Source organism: Diospyros lotus, chromosome 4 (assembly GCF_014633365.1).
Source record: "Diospyros lotus cultivar Yz01 chromosome 4, ASM1463336v1, whole genome shotgun sequence".
Taxonomy (NCBI): Eukaryota; Viridiplantae; Streptophyta; class Magnoliopsida; order Ericales; family Ebenaceae; genus Diospyros; species Diospyros lotus.
In genome coordinates this window covers 37,464,122-37,483,377 of record NC_068341.1, presented here as the reverse complement: position 1 = coordinate 37,483,377, position 19,256 = coordinate 37,464,122, and the positions used below count along the sequence as shown (strand labels likewise).

Genomic DNA, 19,256 nt, shown 5'->3' with positions numbered 1-19,256 from the left:
TTTTATCGTCTATTACGAATTTGAATAATAGTTGTTTACTATTGTTAAACAGGGGTCTAAGAATGAGGCAGGGGCAGAGCTTGGTAATCCTTGTTGTTGGGGACAAAAATATTTTATCACGAGTCGAAACACGGGACGAGATATGAGACACTATGAGACACGAGATATGGGATTATCAACTATCAAGATTCAAGAAGACAAGTTGCGCTCAAAATTCCACCCCCCCAGCTGTTGACTGTTGTCATTCCTAGATAGATGTATCAAAGTGTCTTAACACGACAACACCTCTACCTGGCATCTGCTAGTGCTTGATTTGCGAGACCATTGAAAATATAATATTCTCTAATAATATTCAATTCGCTCAAAATGACATAGAAGTGATATTTTTTTTATAATTATAAATTATTTTTAATAAAATTGTTTATTTGAAATGTAAAAAAAAAGAAAAAGAAAAATACAAGCAAGTCACAAAAACAAAACTGAATCTGAAGATCATTTCAGCACTGGGGGTCGACTGTTGAGGATCCAGAAGCAATGAAGCAAAAGCATAGAAAGCAACCAAGTTTTTTAGGTAAAGGGAGCTTCAATAAACTTCTCCCCAGGGAGGCTGAAATATTTTACAGAAAGCTTTAACCAGAGTGGAACTGGATTACTACCAAAACACAAAATATACATGATATAACTATCATATTTCAGACAGCCGGATTCATTAATGCACTAACGAAAGGACACTACATATTGGCCGTTGTCTCCCGGATTTCTTCCAAGGAAATGGTCTGCCAACCAAAGAAAGGAATACCAAAAATGAGAAATACACACACACACGCACGCACGCACACATGTATATGCCAGCAACTGAACAATACATTGATTCACGGACGTAAAAGTTAAGCCATCAAATTAAACGATGGGGTTATAATAATAGGGGCTTGTTTTGCATATATAGTCAAGATGATGGGGAAACTATCTTAATCTTCATATTTTAGATACCTGGAAGAGAAAAGGGAAAGGGAAAAGGAAATTAAAAGATGCAATTTAGTCTAACCTGCTCCTTGCCAGCAAAATCGTTCTCAGGGGTGAGAAAGAGCATGCAGTGACACTCCTTCCTGCCAAGGCAATCTCGCAGTTAGAATCCAGCAACTAGATGAAGAATAACCAGCCAGGTGAAATTATGAAATGTGATAAAAGAAACAATCACAAAATCTACTTTGACAACTATTCTATTTTTTCTTTAATGAGATGTATTGGCCTATTGTCAAATAATAGAACCTAAAACTCATTTTATGAACCATGGAAGTAACAACTAACAGCTATAGATGAAGCACAAAGCATTTCCAAAGGACCACCAATTTGAACCGAAATACACCACAATTGCAAGGCTTTCCTCCCCAGGATCCAAAAAGTTACAGGCAGCAAGGGGCCAAGAACCTGGCCAAGTAGGACTTCAAGAAGATGTGAAATCTGAAGGCCGAGGCCCGAGGTCTTGTTGAAGTTGTCAACCTCAACTATATAGTCCAGAGATAGACTTGCTCTGCTGTTGCAACATTGAAAGAGAACTACCTCCACCAAACCTTAATGATGAACTGCTGATCTGGGCATCCATGTGAGCAAGTCTATTCCATATAACAAGTCATTCCAAGGTGTGATAATCCATCCAGTAAGCATAAAGCTAACTCAAATCCAGAAGTCTGTAGAAGGGTAATGGACTCCATGAAGCATTGATCTTATTGAACTCTCTCTCCCTCCCTCCCTCTCTATGCTGACTACCAGAGGTCTCAACTTCCAACACAATTCAGGAAAATCCTACTATCACTCACTAATCTCACAGTTTCCTAGAAACATTTCTTTCCACTTTTGAGCTAGATGTATCCTTACTCAAAATTACCTTCAATTATCACGACTTGTTGGTAAATGATTTAAATTAAGTACATGACTGAAATTAAGTGCATAAATAAGTTGGAAAGCCAGAAGACATACATTAACTAGAAAAGGTATACATTAATGAAGAATTTCAAAAGGAAGAATTTCAAAAGACATTCACAAAATAAGAAGTCCAAAAGATTTGCCTTCAAATATAACACATTCATAATGAGTAGATGTATACACTACTATAAATAAGCATCTACATACGAGGTTGAGTAGTACTTGGTTCCTATCAGTTAGTTTGCAACTCTGAGGGAACGGTATCAAATCCAAGCTAAGTTGAATCATGGAGATAAGAGTCAGTCGGATCCCTTGCACAATGGGAGGCTCCAATATCTTCAAGAAGCATTATTGCACCTCTTAGCTAGAGATTTGACATTTATTACAATTCTAGTATTTTCTAATGACACTAGTAACAGTTCCAATTTTCTAACACAACTCATTCAAGTTGCCAAGTGATGATTGATTATAGTTTCAAAACAACAACAATATATCAAGCCTTAATCCCACTATGTGGGATTAGATAAATAAATTCTATCTTGTCAAACATTTCCATCTCTTATCTTACCTTTTGTAATATCCTTATAACTCATGTAATACCTAAGAGTCTCCCACCAAGTTCTTATTTTTCTTCTTTTACCGCTTTTGCTAAAGACTTGTTCCACTTCATCCATTCTCTTCATAGGAGCTTCTATTGGCTTTTTCTCTGACATAACAAACCACTTTGTTAAATCTCTCAATCTTATCTCCAATAGGAGTCATTTTGACTTTATTACAAATAATCTCATTTTTAATTTTATCTTTTCTTGTATGGCCACACATCCATTGTAATATTTTCATCTTTTATCACATTCATATTTTTCATATGTTGGCTCTTTATAGCTCAACATTTTGTACCATACAACAAAACTAGTCTTTATGATTTTATATGTTTTCTATATTAATTTTGTACAACAGGCCAATACATTTTGTACCACACAACAAAACTAGCCTTCATTGCTGGAATAGTACGTTATTTTCCATTCCTCCCTTGGCCCTTCCCATTAATCGAAGATGCCAGCCACCACTGATGAAGCTAGTTCCCATGATATAAGGGAAAAATTAGCACCCATGCTACTTCAGTCGTCGGGAGAACTACAGCAAATCAATGCTACCTATCGGTTGGACAGAATGAATGATCTTAAATGGTCGTAGTTGATTGGAACCATTTTGAAAGGGAAATGGAAGATTAACCATATTATAGGAACCAGACCAAAGAAGGGAGATCTAGCCTATGCGACATGGGATGAAGAAGATTTCATGATCATTGCATGGCTGTGGAGTTCCATGGCTCCCAAAATCAGCGATACTTGCATGTTTTTGTTAACAGCAAATGAGGTTTGGGAGTCTATTCAACAAACCTACTCAAAGGTGAAAGATGCAGTCCAAATCTACAAGTTGAAGACCAAAATAGTTGCAACAAAGCAACATAACAGAACTGTCATCGAGAATGCCAATTTCCTAAAAGGACTATGGCAAGAAATGGATCACTACAGGGTAATTGAGATGAAGAACAATGATGATGCAGCCATCTTGAAGGCTTTTATAGACAAATATTGCACCTACGATTTTCTTGTAGGCCTAAATGTGGAGTATGATCAAGTGAGGGTTTAAATCCTAGGCAAAGATGACTTACATTCACTTAATGAAGTGATTTCAATTTTTATAGTTGAAAAAAAGGAGGGGTGTCATCTTGGACCCCAAACCAGTTGAGGCCTCAGCAATAGTGGCAAAAAGAGGAGAGAATCATGGGTTTAAGAAGGACCAACTACTTTGAGAAGTCTCAAATCCATGGGTAATGACAATTGTGAGAATATGTGGTGTATTTTCTGTAAGAAACCATGGCATACTAGGGAGATATGCTGGAAGCTATATGGAAAGCCACCAAGCAAGGAATGGGGAAATATAGGTGGACAACATCGACATAGGAGCCAGGGGTAAGTTAATATGGCAACTCCACAGGAGGAAAAACAGTCCCATGAACCAAAAGAATTCAACAAATAGGAGATTGAAAGGTTGCGGTACTTTTTAAGTACCCTTGAGGCATCATCCTCTTCAGGTACATGCTCACTGCAACAATCAGGTAAAACCCCAATTTCACGTGCTTTAAATGCCTTTGATACATCCCTTAAAGACTCATGGATTATTGACTCCAACACCACAGACCATATGACTCCTTCCTCCCAGTTTTTTCTTTCATACTCACATTGTTCTAGCAATTGGAAAATTGCTACAACTTATGGTTCTTTGATCACAGTAATTGGAATAGGAGAAATCAAAATCAGCCCTTCCTTAACCCTCAAAAATGTCCTTCATGTGCCTAAACTATCCACCAACTTAATCTCCATATCCAAGCTATCCTATGACACTAATTGCAGTGTGTGTTTTCTTCCTTTTTGCTGTTGGTTTCAAGACAAGGACTTGGGACTAATGATTGGACATGCTAAGGAATGGGATGGCTTATACTATCTTGAGAAATATGATAAATTACCTATTGAAAAATGGAAGCAACCCTTAACATGTCTTTCAGAACCACATATACCCCCCAAGAACACTATTTGGTTGCATCATTACAAGCTGGGACATCCTGCTTTTTTCTACTCTTAAAATTTTATTCCCTTCGTTGTTTCAAAATCTTGATATTAGAGAGTTTTATCGTGATGTCTGTGAGCTTGCTAAACATAAACATCTTATTTTTCCAGCTAGTAATAACATATGTCTTACTCCTTTTGAATTGTTTTTCCAAATGTTTCTGGGGCACATTGATTTGTTTCATTCATTGATGATTGCACAACGGTTACATGGGTCTTTATTCTTAAATCTAAATTTGATGCGAGTGATATTCTTCCCAATTTCTTTTCTATTATCCACAATCAATTTGGGGCACAAATCAAACAATTTCGGTCAAACAATGCAAGAGATTATTTCAACCAAACCCTTTCCCACTATTTCCTTCAAAGGGGACTTATTCATAAATCCTCATGTGTTTCTACCCCTCAACAGAATGGGATTGCAGAACGAAAAAACAACCATCTCCTAGATACTACTAGGGCATTGTTGTTTCACAAAAATGTGCCTAAACAATTTTGGGGAGAAGTTGTCCCCACAGCACTCATGTCATAAACCGATTACCCTCTCAAGTGTTACATTTTCTAACTCCTGTGGCAGTCTTATCCCGCTTCTATCCTGCTCTTCCTACCACAAATCAGTTTAGTCCTAAAGTATTCTCGTGTGTTTCATTTGTTTATGTTCACAGCCCTCATCGGGGGAAGTTAAATCCTAGCGCTCTTAAGTGTGTCTTTGTGGGCTATTCTTCTACACAAAAAGGGTACAATGCTATCATCCTCTGATTAAAAAAATTTTGGTTTCTGTGGATATTAACTTTGTTGAAACTAAACCCTATTTTACTCACCCTTTTCTTCAGAGGGAGACCTAAAGTGTGGAAGATAAGGATAAGATGTTCCTTCCTAACTTTCTGCCACCAACTCCAGCTCCTAAACCTCTACTTGAACAACCTGCATTTGACTCTACCTCACAAGCTCATGAACCTAAATCCTCCCTCCTACCTGTTCTCCAAACTACCAAGGAGGAGACCACCATTGACAAACGGTTTCTCTAGATTTACTCGAGAAAAAATAATCTAGAACCTGAACCAAGATTGCACGTATCATCAATTCTAATGTCTAGAAATGAGATAACATCTATTGACTCACCTTCTAATGTTGATTCCATGGCTAATATTAACCTTCCTATAGCACTAAGGAAAGAAATTAGAAAGTGCACAAAACATCCCTTATATTCACTCTCACTTTGTATCCTTTAAAAGATGCTCTCCATCTCATAGAAGCTTTCTTACAAGCATACACACAACATTCATTCCTACCACATTATCAGAGACTTTAAACTATGAAAATTAGAGGAATGCCATGAATGTTGAAATGCAAGCTCTTGACAAGAATAATACATGGGAGATTGTGGATTTACCAAAAGGGAAGAAACCTATTGGGTGCAAATGGGTCTTCACAATCAAGTATAAAGCAGATGGGACACTTGAAAGATACAAGGCTAGGTTGGTAGCTAGGGCTATACCCAAACATATGAAATAGACTACCAAGAAACTTTTGCCCTAGGAGCCAAAATGAACACGATGAGAATTCTCTTATCCTTAGTAGTTAATTTTGATTGGTTTTTGTTACAATTTGATGTGAAAAATGCTTTCTTACACGGAGACCTTGCGGAGGAAATTTATATGGACATACCCCCAGGATTCAACAAAAACAGACTAGGGACTAAGGTTTGAAGACTCAAGAAGGCACTATACGGCTTAAAACAGTCACCTAGAGCTTGATTTAAGATGGCCATGGATTACAAATCGAGACAAGGGGACCACACTCTATTCATAAAACACTCAAATTTAGGTATTTCTACAACTCTTATTGTTTATGTTTATGACATTATAGTGACAGGAAATGATGACAAGGAGAGGCAGAACTTGAGCAGATGTTTGGCTAAGGAGTTTGAGATCAAGGAATTAGGAAATTTGAAGTATTTCCTAGGTATTTAAGTGGCACGGTCCAAACACGGGATATTTATATCCCAACACAAGTATGTCCTTGATCTTTTATGAGACACAGGGAAAATGACTTACAAACCTAGATGCATTCCAATTGACCTTAATCACAAACTTAGTGAAGCAAAGGGAGAGAGGGACAAACAAAAAGGCATATCAAAGGTTAGTCAGCAGGCTAATTTACCTCTCACACCCTGCCAAATATAGCCTATGTCGTGAGTATAGTGAGTCAATTCATGCATGAACCCAAGGAACTTCACTTGCAAGCAGTCTACAGAATCTTACATTACCTCATGGGTACTCAAGGAAAGGGAATTTTGTTCAAAAAATGGGGTAAACTCACTCTAGAGGCCTACACTGATGTAGATTATGCAACCTTAACGGTTGATAGAAGATCTACCTCAAGATATTGTACTTTCTTGGGTGAAAACTTGGTTACTTGAAGAAGTAAGAAGCAATCTATCGTGGCTAAATCAAGTGCAGAATCAGAATTCCGAACAATGACACAGGAGATATGTGAACTATTATGATTAAAGATTATTCTGGAAGATCTAAAACTCAAGTGGGAAGTTCCTATTGATAGAACTTAATTGTATGCATATTTTTATCTAATTTTCATCTTAACCTTGTCCTATTTTTCCGACATAAAATGTGTGTTTTATATGGATTTTACATTATTTTAATATTTTTTTTAGGAATCCAGCAAAAGAAATAAATTTGAAGATTTGGACATAAAAAAAAAAGAAAAAAATATTATGAAGTTAATTTCAAAATTAATATTATAATATAATTAAAAGTATATTAAATATTATATATTAAATTATAATATTTATATATATGTATTATATATTATACTAAAACAGTGGCGTGAATGTGGAGTAGTAGGGTTGCACTTTATATATTATATATTATAATATATAAAGGAAGATTTTGGCAAGGAATTGGGGGAGAAGCGGCAGAAGCCGCAAGGCACACAGTGAGGAGATTGGAAGGCAAAAGGAAGCGGCGAAACAGAAACTTGAAGAACAGCAAGAAGCTGCACTCTCGCATGGCAGCAGCTGTGAAACAGAAAATCCATCCGACCCAGATCTATTCCAGATCTGGGCAGGGAACTTTCTTCTTCTCCATTCAACTTTTACTTTTATTTTAATTATGTCTAGCTAAATTATTTTAGTTAGGGTTTGGATGGATTTTAATTTTGGAATTATGTGATTATTTGTTTAGTTTGATTCAAAACCCGATTATTATTTGCACGAAGAATTTATATTGTCATGCTTAATGCTTTAAAAGATTAGTCACATTTTAATGATTTAATGATTTATGCATAACTGACTAAAGGATTGTTATAAATTAGATCCATAGGCAATACAAATAGCATGCTTGACTATGATCTTGAGAGATGATTAGCTCATGTGTGGGAATCGAGGGAGGTTAGTGAGTCAAATCCCCTTTCAAGATTAGAGACTTCCAAAGAACTTAGGCCCTATTTGATAGCCATTTTTTTCCAAGGAAAAGGCATTTTTTCCACCCAATTTCTCACTTGTGCAGTGTTTGACATCCATCTTTTTCCAAAGAATTCATTTTTTCATTTATGGTCACGTGAGTGGATTTTCCTTCAAATCATGGAAACCAAATTCCTTGGGGGGGGGGGGGGGGGGGGGGGGGGCTGGGGCAGGAATTTTCTTGGCAATTGAAGCAGCCAACTTACTAGCGAGAGAGTCGAGAGAGCCAAAGAGGCAACAAGCGAGAGAACAAGGGGAGAGCCGGTGGCCGGCGAGGGCAAGGGCGACTGGCGAGGCAACGAGAGCAAGGGCGAGGCCGAGTCGGCGCTAACAAGTGACGAAGCCAGAACGAGGCGAGCGAGTAGCAACCGAAGAGGGCGCGCGAGGCAGCGACGATCCGAACCGTCCGACGGAGGCAAGGAGGCCGGAGAGGGAGAAGCGGCGACAGCGACCGAAGCAAGAGAGGGAGAAGGCCAGGGGGTGGGCGGCGGCTGGGGAATGAGGGAGAAGGGCAGGGGAGGGTTTGTAAAAGTATAAAAATAAAAAATTAAGTATGAATTAATAAATTTCGAAAATAAATTTTTTTAATTTTATGGTTTTATTTCTTTGAGAAAATGATTTAATTAACCTAAAATATGTTATTATTTTAATTTTTTTGTACAAGATTCAATGTTTTTCAATACATTTTCACCATTGAATTCCATGAAAAATGACACATTTTCCATGAAAAATAATACCTATCAAACACGAAATGCCAGAAAAATGATCAAATTCTACATAAAATATTATCAATCAAACACCAAAAGATGGAAAATAACATCATTTTCTAGGTAGAAAATTATACCAATCAAACAACTTAAACTTCCAATTTTTGAAAATTCATTTTGCATGGAATTCATTTTCTTTCCACCTAAATTCCACCCTTGCAATCAAACGCACCCTTAATGCTTATTTGTTCTTTTGACATCCACTCAGAAATTTAACGGTGAAATTGAAGTAATAAAAGATTAATATGACTTGAGAAAGCTTATTAATTAATTGAGAAAAATCCACCATCATATGCAAATAAGTATTTTAATACGGTAAGGGTATTTTTGGTTTTAAATCAGGTTGAATAGATAATTATATAATCTAGATTAAATGAAATCTAAACCCTAGTACATTCATTAATTAGTTTTTCTCATAAAGAATTTAGTTTTTCATTTTTTTTTCTTTTTATTCATCCGATTAATTAATTAGTTCAACTTAGGCTAAACTAAAATTGTTTTGGTATTGTGATCTAGTCCTTGTGGCATCAACATTCGTTTTATCACTATATACATATTTAACTAGGGTATACTTGCCCGAATTAATTGTGCATAAATCACACATCACCTATGAAGCTCTATTGTGACAATAAATCAGCCATTGACATTGCACACAATCCTATGCAGCATAACCGAACAAAACACATTGAAGTGGATCGATATTTTATTAAAGAAAAATTGGACAGTGACTTTATCTACACGTCTTATATACCAAGCGAATCACAGCTAGCCAATGTTCTAACTAAAGGACTCAATAGTTAGGTCTTTCACAAGCTTACAGCCAAGCTGGAAATGAACAATATCTATTCACCAGTTTGAGAGGGAGTGTCGTGAATCAAGGCTATGATTATGTGTGTGATTGGTCAAATACTTTGTAGATTTAAAGGCTATAATTAGGATACAATCTATGTGATTGATTACCAATCCCAATTATCCCACAATCTATGGTATTAATTATAATCAATCTTATCCCACAATCCATGGGATTCATTATAATCAATTTTAATTGTTGGGATTGATTGATTGATAGATGTAAATTAATAATTGATGTAATTAAGATTCTTTCTTTTTTTCTTAGTTATAGGGATTTGATTGTTTTCTTTCTCCTATATATATTGTAATCAGTCCTAATGAAGAGCAAGTGAAAAATATACCAAGCTTTCAATTTTCTTCTACAGTAACCTGTATATAAGCAATTCAAATTCTTCTCTTCTATAAGACCCTTTGTTAACACCCAATCCTTAATGAATTAAAATAATTAGGAAGAAATTATGAGAGAATGGAGAATTAGAGGTTAAAAGATTTAGTAGAGCAACATTCCCAAGGAAGCAACAAGGCAGCGAGTATGCTGTTAAAAGCCACAGTTGGCTGTTGGTTGACTGTGCACCCCAATTTATTGAAATTTGAGAATTCAACAAGGAAATGAGGGAACTTTAGAATATGGACATCATATTTCGATTCCTCGCATCAAAATGAGTCCATTGGTATAAAACACAATAAATTCTGGAGAAGAGCCTGCAAACATCCAGATAAATACTGTGTGGCACGTTAAACTAGAAACTTATCTACAAGGAATAATGTGACAAAACTTGTAAATAAAATAATAATACGCATGTATAGAATACAAAATTCAAGGCATTAAATGCTTTGGAATAATGATGGACAAGGATGTTCTGATAGTACATACAGCTGGTAGTAGGATGGGGATTTTGTTCCCTCCTCAATGTCATGGGCGATAGAGTGTGTGAAAGGGTGAGAGATAGCTGATTTTTGCTTCATTAGGAGAATAAAATAAGGGAACATATATAGAGAGAGATTAAGTGATGGAAATTGAAAGAAAAGAAAGTTAGAATAGGAAAAAGGTGAAATGAAATGATCTTGCTTGAATAAATGGACAAAGGGGAGACAAATCTCCCAAGGCCATGCTTGGCCAAATGGAGGGTGAGGGAGAGGGAGAGGTGAGATGTTGGTCATTTCAAACATGCAGAGTTTATGTATGTGTTTTAGATGAAAAATAAATGAAAAAAGAGATATCAAAGGACCAAATTGCCCTCATCTTTTAAGAACTATAAAAAGGGACATGGGAGCTCCTTGGCTCACTTTTGGCACTTGAGTAAAGCATTAAAGAAACAGAGCAAAGGCAAGGAGAGTTTGGTCAGCCCCAAAATAGAAAGGAAGGAGAAAAAGAGAGAAAGGGAAAGAGGAAGAAGAGAATAAGTTCCAACACCATGTTCATAAAATATAGATGCCCTTCCTAAGGCAACCCTCTGACGAGAGCATCTTCATTTGGAAAAGTTTGATGAGATGGCAGTGAATAAAAATAATTGATATGATTGTGTTCCATCAAATAAATATCTATAAAACATGTAGCTCCTATGTTCTTCAAAGTTACTACGATGCCCCAACATAACACTTGTTTCTCCTTCATTTGAATAACTTCAAGAAATACTCCTTCCATCTCTCATTAACCCTTTCAAACCAACAAGTTACAGTCTCTGAGAATAATTCTCACTAAAGTGTGTTATTAGCACTCAATAAAAACTCATACCTGACACCCATTACATACCAAGGTATGGGAGAGATGGTAAATAGACAATCTTTAACCTAATCCTTTCTTTGTTACCTTTCTCTTTTTTCGAAAGAGGGCAATTTTTGTAACTCAATCCCATGGCAGCGATGGGCAGTTGAGTAATTGTTGTGAGGGGCAAGACAATCCTTCATTAATAAACTTAACAAATATGTTAAATGGAATTCCCCCTTCAGCATTACTAAACATATTTATGGAGCTACCTACTGATATATGTATATATATGTTAAAAGGTAACCTAGATCCTGGATTTGGAAAAGGAAAACCTCTTATATATATAGTTGGTAGAACTATATTATTGCAAATATGGTGGTTTATGGTACTTCCAACAACCAGGACAGATTGTGTCCAGCAGGTCTAGAAATGAATTATCTACTAAACTAAAAAAAAAAAAAACAAAAAAAAACAAAGAGAACCCCACCTGGTGAAAGATATCATGTTATTCAATTGGTATCCCCAAAAAGTAAAAAGGGAATCTCTTACAGCTCTACTACATAAGAAACAAGTAGAATGCAATCAGACATTCTAGTTTAATTACGATTACCTCTCTCTCATAGGAACACATGGACAGTTCCAGAAGCCTTGCCCTGCCTCGGCATCTTTGTCATCATAGTGCCTGAAAAAGAATAAGACAGACGAGGGTTATTATAATATTAGAGAGGAGATAACACTACATCTGAAATTTGCTAAAAAAGCTCTTCTCAAAAAGATAATAAAGGTTCATTAAAAAAAAAAAAAAAAGGAAGAAGAAGGAGAAGAAGAAGATAATAAAGGACAGATGTTTACCTACAAGGGCAAAGTGGTGCACCCAGTGTATCTTTATGTTCTGCCAGTCCCTGTATATATACCAGGATGAGTTCCTTTCAAATAACTAGTAACGAATTTGCATTTAACATATGGATATGACAAATTTTCTGGAGAGAACTCGGAAGAAAGGAAAGAAATTATTCCATTATGTCTAGCATGATAACAACAGTCTGCTAAAAGAATAATCGTTCTAAATATATGGTTTGCTCAATAGGATGTGTTCTTCATAACTCATAATCATCACAAGCCTAAATCCCACTAGGTGGAGTCAGCTATATGAATTCCAGCTCTCCAATTATCTCTATCTAGGTAATATCTTTTGTAAGGCCATTATATTCCATATTATGTCAAATGGTTTCACCAAATTTTCATAGGCTCTTATCTCTATCAGCTAGCAGCAAAGACTGTAAATTGAATCAGATGCAACTCAAATCAACCAAATTACTCAAGGAGTCAATTATTACAGTTTATGCAGGCATTAGTTAGAATACTTACAGCAACTACACTAAATCAGCAATATGGTTGTCCAAATAAGCTGATAAATTGATAATTACACTAAATCAGCAATATGGTTGTCCAAATAAGCTGATAAATTGATAATTAACTTAAGGAAATGTAAACACTAGTGCACTACTCCATCATGATTATTCCATAGAGAGTAGAAACTAGAAACACATGAACTCTGACCATTGATTGATCCAGCTTTACAATGAGAAATCATAGATCTGATTCATCTGAAGAATCAAAACCCTCCCAACACAGATGTGTTTATCTGTTCCATGTTCTTGCAAATCTGAAACACTTTGCTATAATTGAGCACTAGAGTTTACAAAACGCAAACTTAATTAAGGACTCATTCAAACTGATAGGCCACCGGTGTACCGGACCCACCAAAGACGCCACAAACACAGCAGCATGCATGAAGGTTAGAATAGGGAATTAATACACCAGTGTGTATTAATTCCCTATTCTAACCTTCATGCATGCTGCTGTGTTTGTGGCGTCTTTGGTGGGTCCGGTACACCGGTGGCCTATCATTTAAACATCAGGGCTAAAGCAGACATCTTTGGCTCCAAGAGGATAAACATAGGAGGGAGATAAGAAAGGGCAATTTAATCAATCCTCATCAACAGCATGCTACAATTGGGTGAGAACTTTCTCACAACCAGCATCATGTCATTAAAGGGAATGGAGTAGAATCCTTCACTTTAGGTCTCCAAGGAAGGCAGGTTTTCTATAACTAACCAGTTGCTACTAGATCAAGCTACACAAACTAGCTTGCAATGTCCTCACGGCCATATACCAATTAACCAATCATAAAAGATATGATATACAGATCATGTAAGATAAAGGAGGAATAATATGTAATCTCTAATAAAAAAGAGATAAACCTATAATCTGAATTTGAAGGAGGTGCATGTTAAAAGTATTTACACAACCAGACTTGAAATTAGGTTAGGAAAAATAAGCATAAAAAATCAGAAGCCCATATTAATTGGTATCTTTTAAAATGCAATGCAGAACAACGTTAATACCTTGATAACTACAGAAGTGACTCCTTTGTCAACACAGAAGTATGTGCCAGACCTACGAGCATACTGCTCTGAGAACTTCCTCATAATTTCAACATTCTTCTCGGTTGGTTCCGCTGGAAACGAAATTAGGAAAATATATTCAGCAATACGCATATTGTACCATGTGCTTGTGTTTGGTCTTAGACACCAAGCCCAAACCACAAGTTCAGGTTTATTCTGCTTATTCTGCAGAATGACACACACATACTGAGAAAAGACGGGAGAAAAGAAAAAGGATAATTGCAACCTGGCTGACAATACTACTGATTTACGCAATAGTTAGAGATAATGCTCGAGTATGAGAAAAATCAACAAGAGGAGATAATCAGATAGAGCAGAATTCAGAAATAATGTTAATATAATTTCCAATTAGATTACTGATACCATGCCGAAATTAAATTCTCAGCTAAATCTAGTCAATGGAAGCGAGGCAGATTCAAATCTACATCAAAATTTAGGTCTAAAGGCACAGACAAGAACCTATCTACAGCTTCGTAAACTGAAAATGAAAAATATCAAGTTGGAGCCACAAAGTTGGAAGTATGAAGATACCTTGGGCCGAGACAACGGGGCGGCGACGATGAAGCAGACGAGGAGGAGTGGCAAAGGACGAAATTCCGACGCCGTAGGAAGTGGAGGCCTGAAGAGCTCTCATTTTGGCGGATTCGATTCAGAGTTCTATCCGATTTAATTGAGAGACGGAAATATCGCCACTGCAACGGAATTCCCCTCTCTTCTCCTCTCTCTCTCTCTCTCTCTCTCTCTCTCTCTATCAGTTTATCGTTTCTTTTATTTCGATGTCTGTGGAGAAATAAAACAGAAGTTTCTGAGGCTCTGCTATCGCCACCGTAGCTGCTGCGAATATCGGCGACGTTGAGATGATGACTGCACTGAGCCACAGAGTCGCAACCGCTGGGTCCCACTTGACCCTACTGGACGCGGTTCGGGTTTGTCTTGGGAGTATACGATCTCATCTTATCCGATCCGATGGACCAAAGCATTACTAACATAGCTGACATGAAACCTAAGCCTGTAAGGCAGCAACCCACGTGTTCACTAAACCTGACCTTAAGCCTAAGATCTGTAAAATGAGTATAATATTAGATATATTTTAAAATATTTAATATATTTTGTTTATGTATAGAAAAAAATTTTATTTCAATAATTACTTGTGATGTGGCATTACCTAAAATTACAAGAATACCCCTATGCGCTAGTGGTCTCGCTTGCCACATGGATTGCCCGAAAGACTAACACGTGGCAAGTTAACAATCTTGTGCGGAGTCCGAAAGACCCGATTCGTTCCTCATCAGATATAAAAAGCTCTACAGCTCTCACAGTTATTACTACTTGCATTTATTCTATTAATTTGAACGTCAGAATCCACCCCGGGGGACCCTAGCCCCGCTACTCCGTTGTCTTGTAAGTACTATCACCGAGGTCCGACATCACTAAGTCGAGGTTATATTCTCGAGGTCCATTTGCAGAGATGGCACGTGGTGGTTAGTCCCAAAAACCATCATCATTTGGCGCCTATCGTGGGGCCAACGTCCAGACTCGCCAACCTCTTTTTTCTCTACCTCGCGCTTAGGACTTCCACTCCTCACCTCTGACCTCGATCTTTCCACAAGTGTCAAACGACTTTTGCTCCTTGCCATAACTAACTGCATGGCTCCCCGAAGAGACATGACTCGTAGCCAAGTTAGTGTCAATCTAGAGGCCCCGCCACAGGGGGAGAATTCACCACCTCTGGCCAATCCAATGCTAGATGACCGACTCACCAAGCAGGAAAATCAAATCCAACAGTTAACTGAGTTGTTGACCCATCTACTCCAAAATAAACAACATCGTCCGCATATGCCCTCTCAGCGAGAGGAGCACCAATCACCTCCTCTTACTCAAGAGCCTCGTCAATCGCCAGTCAGGCCTAGAAATCCATCCCTTTGAGGCAACAGGATCTATTTCTTCCCCCTTACGAGAAGGAGGGACTTCATAGGAGGGGCGATTGCGTTTCCTAGAGAGGCAAGTCCAGGAACTCAAGAAGGGAAAGGAAGAACTGCCTCATCTCGGCTCTAACCAACCCCTGAGCAAGTGCTAAGGTGCAACTTGGATTTGATGGATGAGCCCCGAGGCCTGGCGCGAATTCGACAAGCCGCGTATAATCAGCACATTGCTAGATACTACAATCGACGAGTCCACGCTAAGAGTTTCATGCCAAGAGATCTTGTACTGCGACGGTTCAACATGAGTCATCCTCGGGACGCAAATAAACTAACTCCAAATTAGGAAGGACCGTACCAAGTGGTGGAATCCTTAAGTCCGGGGGCATATCGACTAAAAGACATGGAAGGCGAGCCCTTGAAACATACCTGGAATGTGCAAAACTTAAGGAAGTTTTATCAATGAGCAAGAGAATTTCCCGAACCTCTTTGTACTATTTTTACGACTAATGGTAAGACTTCGGATTCTCTCCATCAAATAGCAATCTCACAAAGGCCAACACTTCGCCAAAGAAAAATCCAAGGGTCACGAGCCCTAGGTCATCCTCAAAGGTGGACTAATGGCCACTTAAAAACTCATCCAAGGGTTACGAGCCCTAGGGTGTCCCCAAATGTAGACTAATGGCCACGAAAAAACTCATTCAAGGGTCACAAGCCCTAGGCTGTCCCCAAAGGTGGACTAATGGCCAAGGAAAAACTCTAGCCCAACACCCTCCTCTGCGAGGGAGTGGCTAAAATCCAAGGGTCACGAGCCCTAGGCCGTCTACAAGCCTAAGATGGACTAATGGCCGGAAGAAACTCAACACCCTCATTCGTGTGAGAGTGACAACAATCCAAGGGTCAAGAGCCCTAGGCCGTCCATAAGCCGAAGATGGACTAATGGCCGGAAGAAACCCAACACCCTCCTTCACGTTGGAGTGGCAAAAATCTAAGGGTCAAGTGCCCTAGGTTGTCCACAAGCTGAATGTGGACTAATGGCCAAAGAAAAAGTTAGAGCGTAACACCTTCCTTTACATGGGAGTGGCGAAAATCCAAGGGTCAAGTGCCTTAAGCCGTCCACAAGTCGAAAGTGGACTAATGGCCAGAAAAAAGTCAGAGCCCAACACCCTTCTTCACGTTAGAGTGGCAAAAATCTAAGGGTCAAGTGCCTTAAGTTGTCCACAAACCGAAGATGGACTAATGGCCAGAAAAAATTCAGAGCCCAACACTTTTCTCGCGTGGGAGTGGCGACAATTCAAGGGTCAAGTACCCTAGGCCGTCCACAAGTCGAAGATGGACTAATGGCCGAAAGAAACTCAACATCCTCCTTTGCATGGGAGTAGCGACAATCCAAGGGTCAAGTGCCCTAGTTCGTCCCCAAATGTGGACTAATGGCCAAGGAAAAACTCCAGCCTAGCACCTTCATCTGCGAGGGAATGGCTAAAATCCAAGGGTCACGAGCCCTAAACCGTTCCCAAAGGTGGACTAATGACCAAGGAAAAACTCCAGCCCAACACTATCTTCCGCGATGGAGTGGCTAAAATTCAAGTGTCACGAACCCTAGGCCATCCACAAGCCGAATGTGGACTAATGGTCGAAAAAAATTCAGAACCCAACACCCTCATTCGCGTGGGAATGGCAAAAATCCAAGGGTCAAGTGCCCTAAGCCGTCCACAAACCGAATGTGGACTAATGGTCAAGGAAAAATTCTAGCCCAACACCTTCCTCCGTGAAGGAATGGCTAAAATCCAAGGGTCACGAGCCCTAGGCCGTCCCCAAAAGGTGGATTAATGGCCAAGAAAAAAATTCAGAACCTAACACCCTCCTTCGTGTGGGAGTGACGAAAATTCAAGGGTCAAGTGCCCTAGACCATCCACAAGTTGAAAGTGGACTAATGGCCAGAAAAAAGTCAGAGCTCATACTCTCATTCGCATGAGAGTGGCAAAAATCCAAGGGTCAAGTGCCCTAAGCCGTCCACAAGTCGAAGATGGACTAATGGTCAAAAAACATTTTGAGCCCAGCACCCTCTTCTGCTTGGGAGTGACTAAAATCCAAGGGTCAAAAGCCCAAGGGAACCCAGCCTAACCAAGGGAAATCCCAACCTGACCAGAGGAAATCCTAACCTGACCATGGGAAATCCCAGCCTGATCAGCCAGACCAAGGGATCCCAACCTGACCAAGGAAAATCCCAGTCTGATCATCCAGACCAAGGGATCCTAGCCAGACTAGGGGAAATCCCAACCTGACTAGGGAATCCAACTTGACCAGGGGAAATCCCAACCTAATCAGAGGAAATCCCAACCTGACTAGGGGAAATCCTAGCCTGATCAGCGAGACCAAGGGATCCCAGCCTGACCAAGGGAAATCCCAACCTGATCAGCCAGACCAAGGGATCCTAACCAGACTAGGGGAAATCCCAACCTGAACAGGGAATCCTAGCTTGACCAGGGAAAATCCCAACTTGACTAGAGGAAATCCTAACCTAACCAACCCTGTTGCTCCATTGTCTTATAGGCTACATCCCCACAAACAGCACCAGGCATAACCAAGTCCGAATTGCAGGTTACAAATCCGAGGTCAGGAATACCTAAGTCTGAATCTTCTACTCCCGAGGTCCATTTGTCGAGGCAGCGCATGGTGGTTGGTCTCACAGATCATCATCATCATTTGTCGAGTTAAAAATAATCTTATGCACCTTGAGAAAAATCTACAGTCAAATAACCTCAGAAATTAAGTTACTCCTAGACCTGGTGTGATTCTTAGCTCAGCTCAAGGAGTGGGGGCAAGTGATGTGGCATTATCTAAAATTACAAAAATACCCCTACGCGCTAGTGGCCTCGCTCGCCACATGGATTGCTCGAGAGGCTGACACGTGGCAAGTTAACAATTTTGTGCGAAGTCCGAAAGATCCGGTTCGGTCCTCATCAGGTATAAAAAGCTCTACAGCTCTTACAGTTATTACTACTTGCATTTATTCTACTAATTTGAGCGTCGGAGTCCACCCCGGGGGACCTTAGCCCCGCCACTTCGTTGTCTTGCAGGTGCTATTATCGAGGTCCAACATCACTAAGTCCGAGGTTATATTCCCGAGATCCATTCGCAGAGGTAGCACGTGATGGTCGGTCCCAAAAACCATCATCAACTTGATAAAAAGAAAATATTTTTATATTAAAAACTTAATAATATAATAAAAATTAATAACACTTCTATTAAATTAAATTAAAAATACATGATAAAAATAAAATAAAAAGTTTAAATAAAAAAAATAAGACATAACTTAAAAATAAAATATTTTATATTCTTAATTATAAACTATCATTTAAAAATTCAGAAAGTCATCTTCATTTTCTTCATAACCACTAAAACACTAATTAAATGAATTTGATGATCTACTTTCTCCTTGAAATTGTTGCTCATGGGCTTTTTTTTTTACAAATTCTCATTTGTTCACTTCAAATAGCATCACTTA

The 19,256-nt window shown here is 38.7% G+C and overlaps 1 protein-coding gene across 2 annotated transcripts; it reads right to left on the bottom strand.

Moving 5' to 3' along the window:
- Window positions 1–551: 551 nt before the first annotated feature.
- Window positions 552–14,606, bottom strand: LOC127799409 (ferredoxin-thioredoxin reductase catalytic chain, chloroplastic). Of its 2 annotated transcripts, none has more exons than XM_052333420.1 (6): window positions 14,361–14,606; window positions 13,770–13,882; window positions 12,214–12,263; window positions 11,972–12,043; window positions 1,046–1,106; window positions 552–776 (listed from the first exon to the last, which is right to left on the bottom strand). In XM_052333420.1, exons 1-6 carry the CDS (start codon window positions 14,461–14,463, stop codon window positions 732–734), a joined length of 444 nt encoding a protein of 147 aa, XP_052189380.1. In that variant the 5' UTR covers window positions 14,464–14,606; the 3' UTR covers window positions 552–731. The 2 variants fall into 2 exon arrangements, with proteins under 2 accessions (XP_052189380.1, XP_052189381.1); XM_052333421.1 differs by having other exon boundaries at window positions 13,770–13,994; window positions 14,361–14,528.
- Window positions 14,607–19,256: the final 4,650 nt, after the last annotated feature.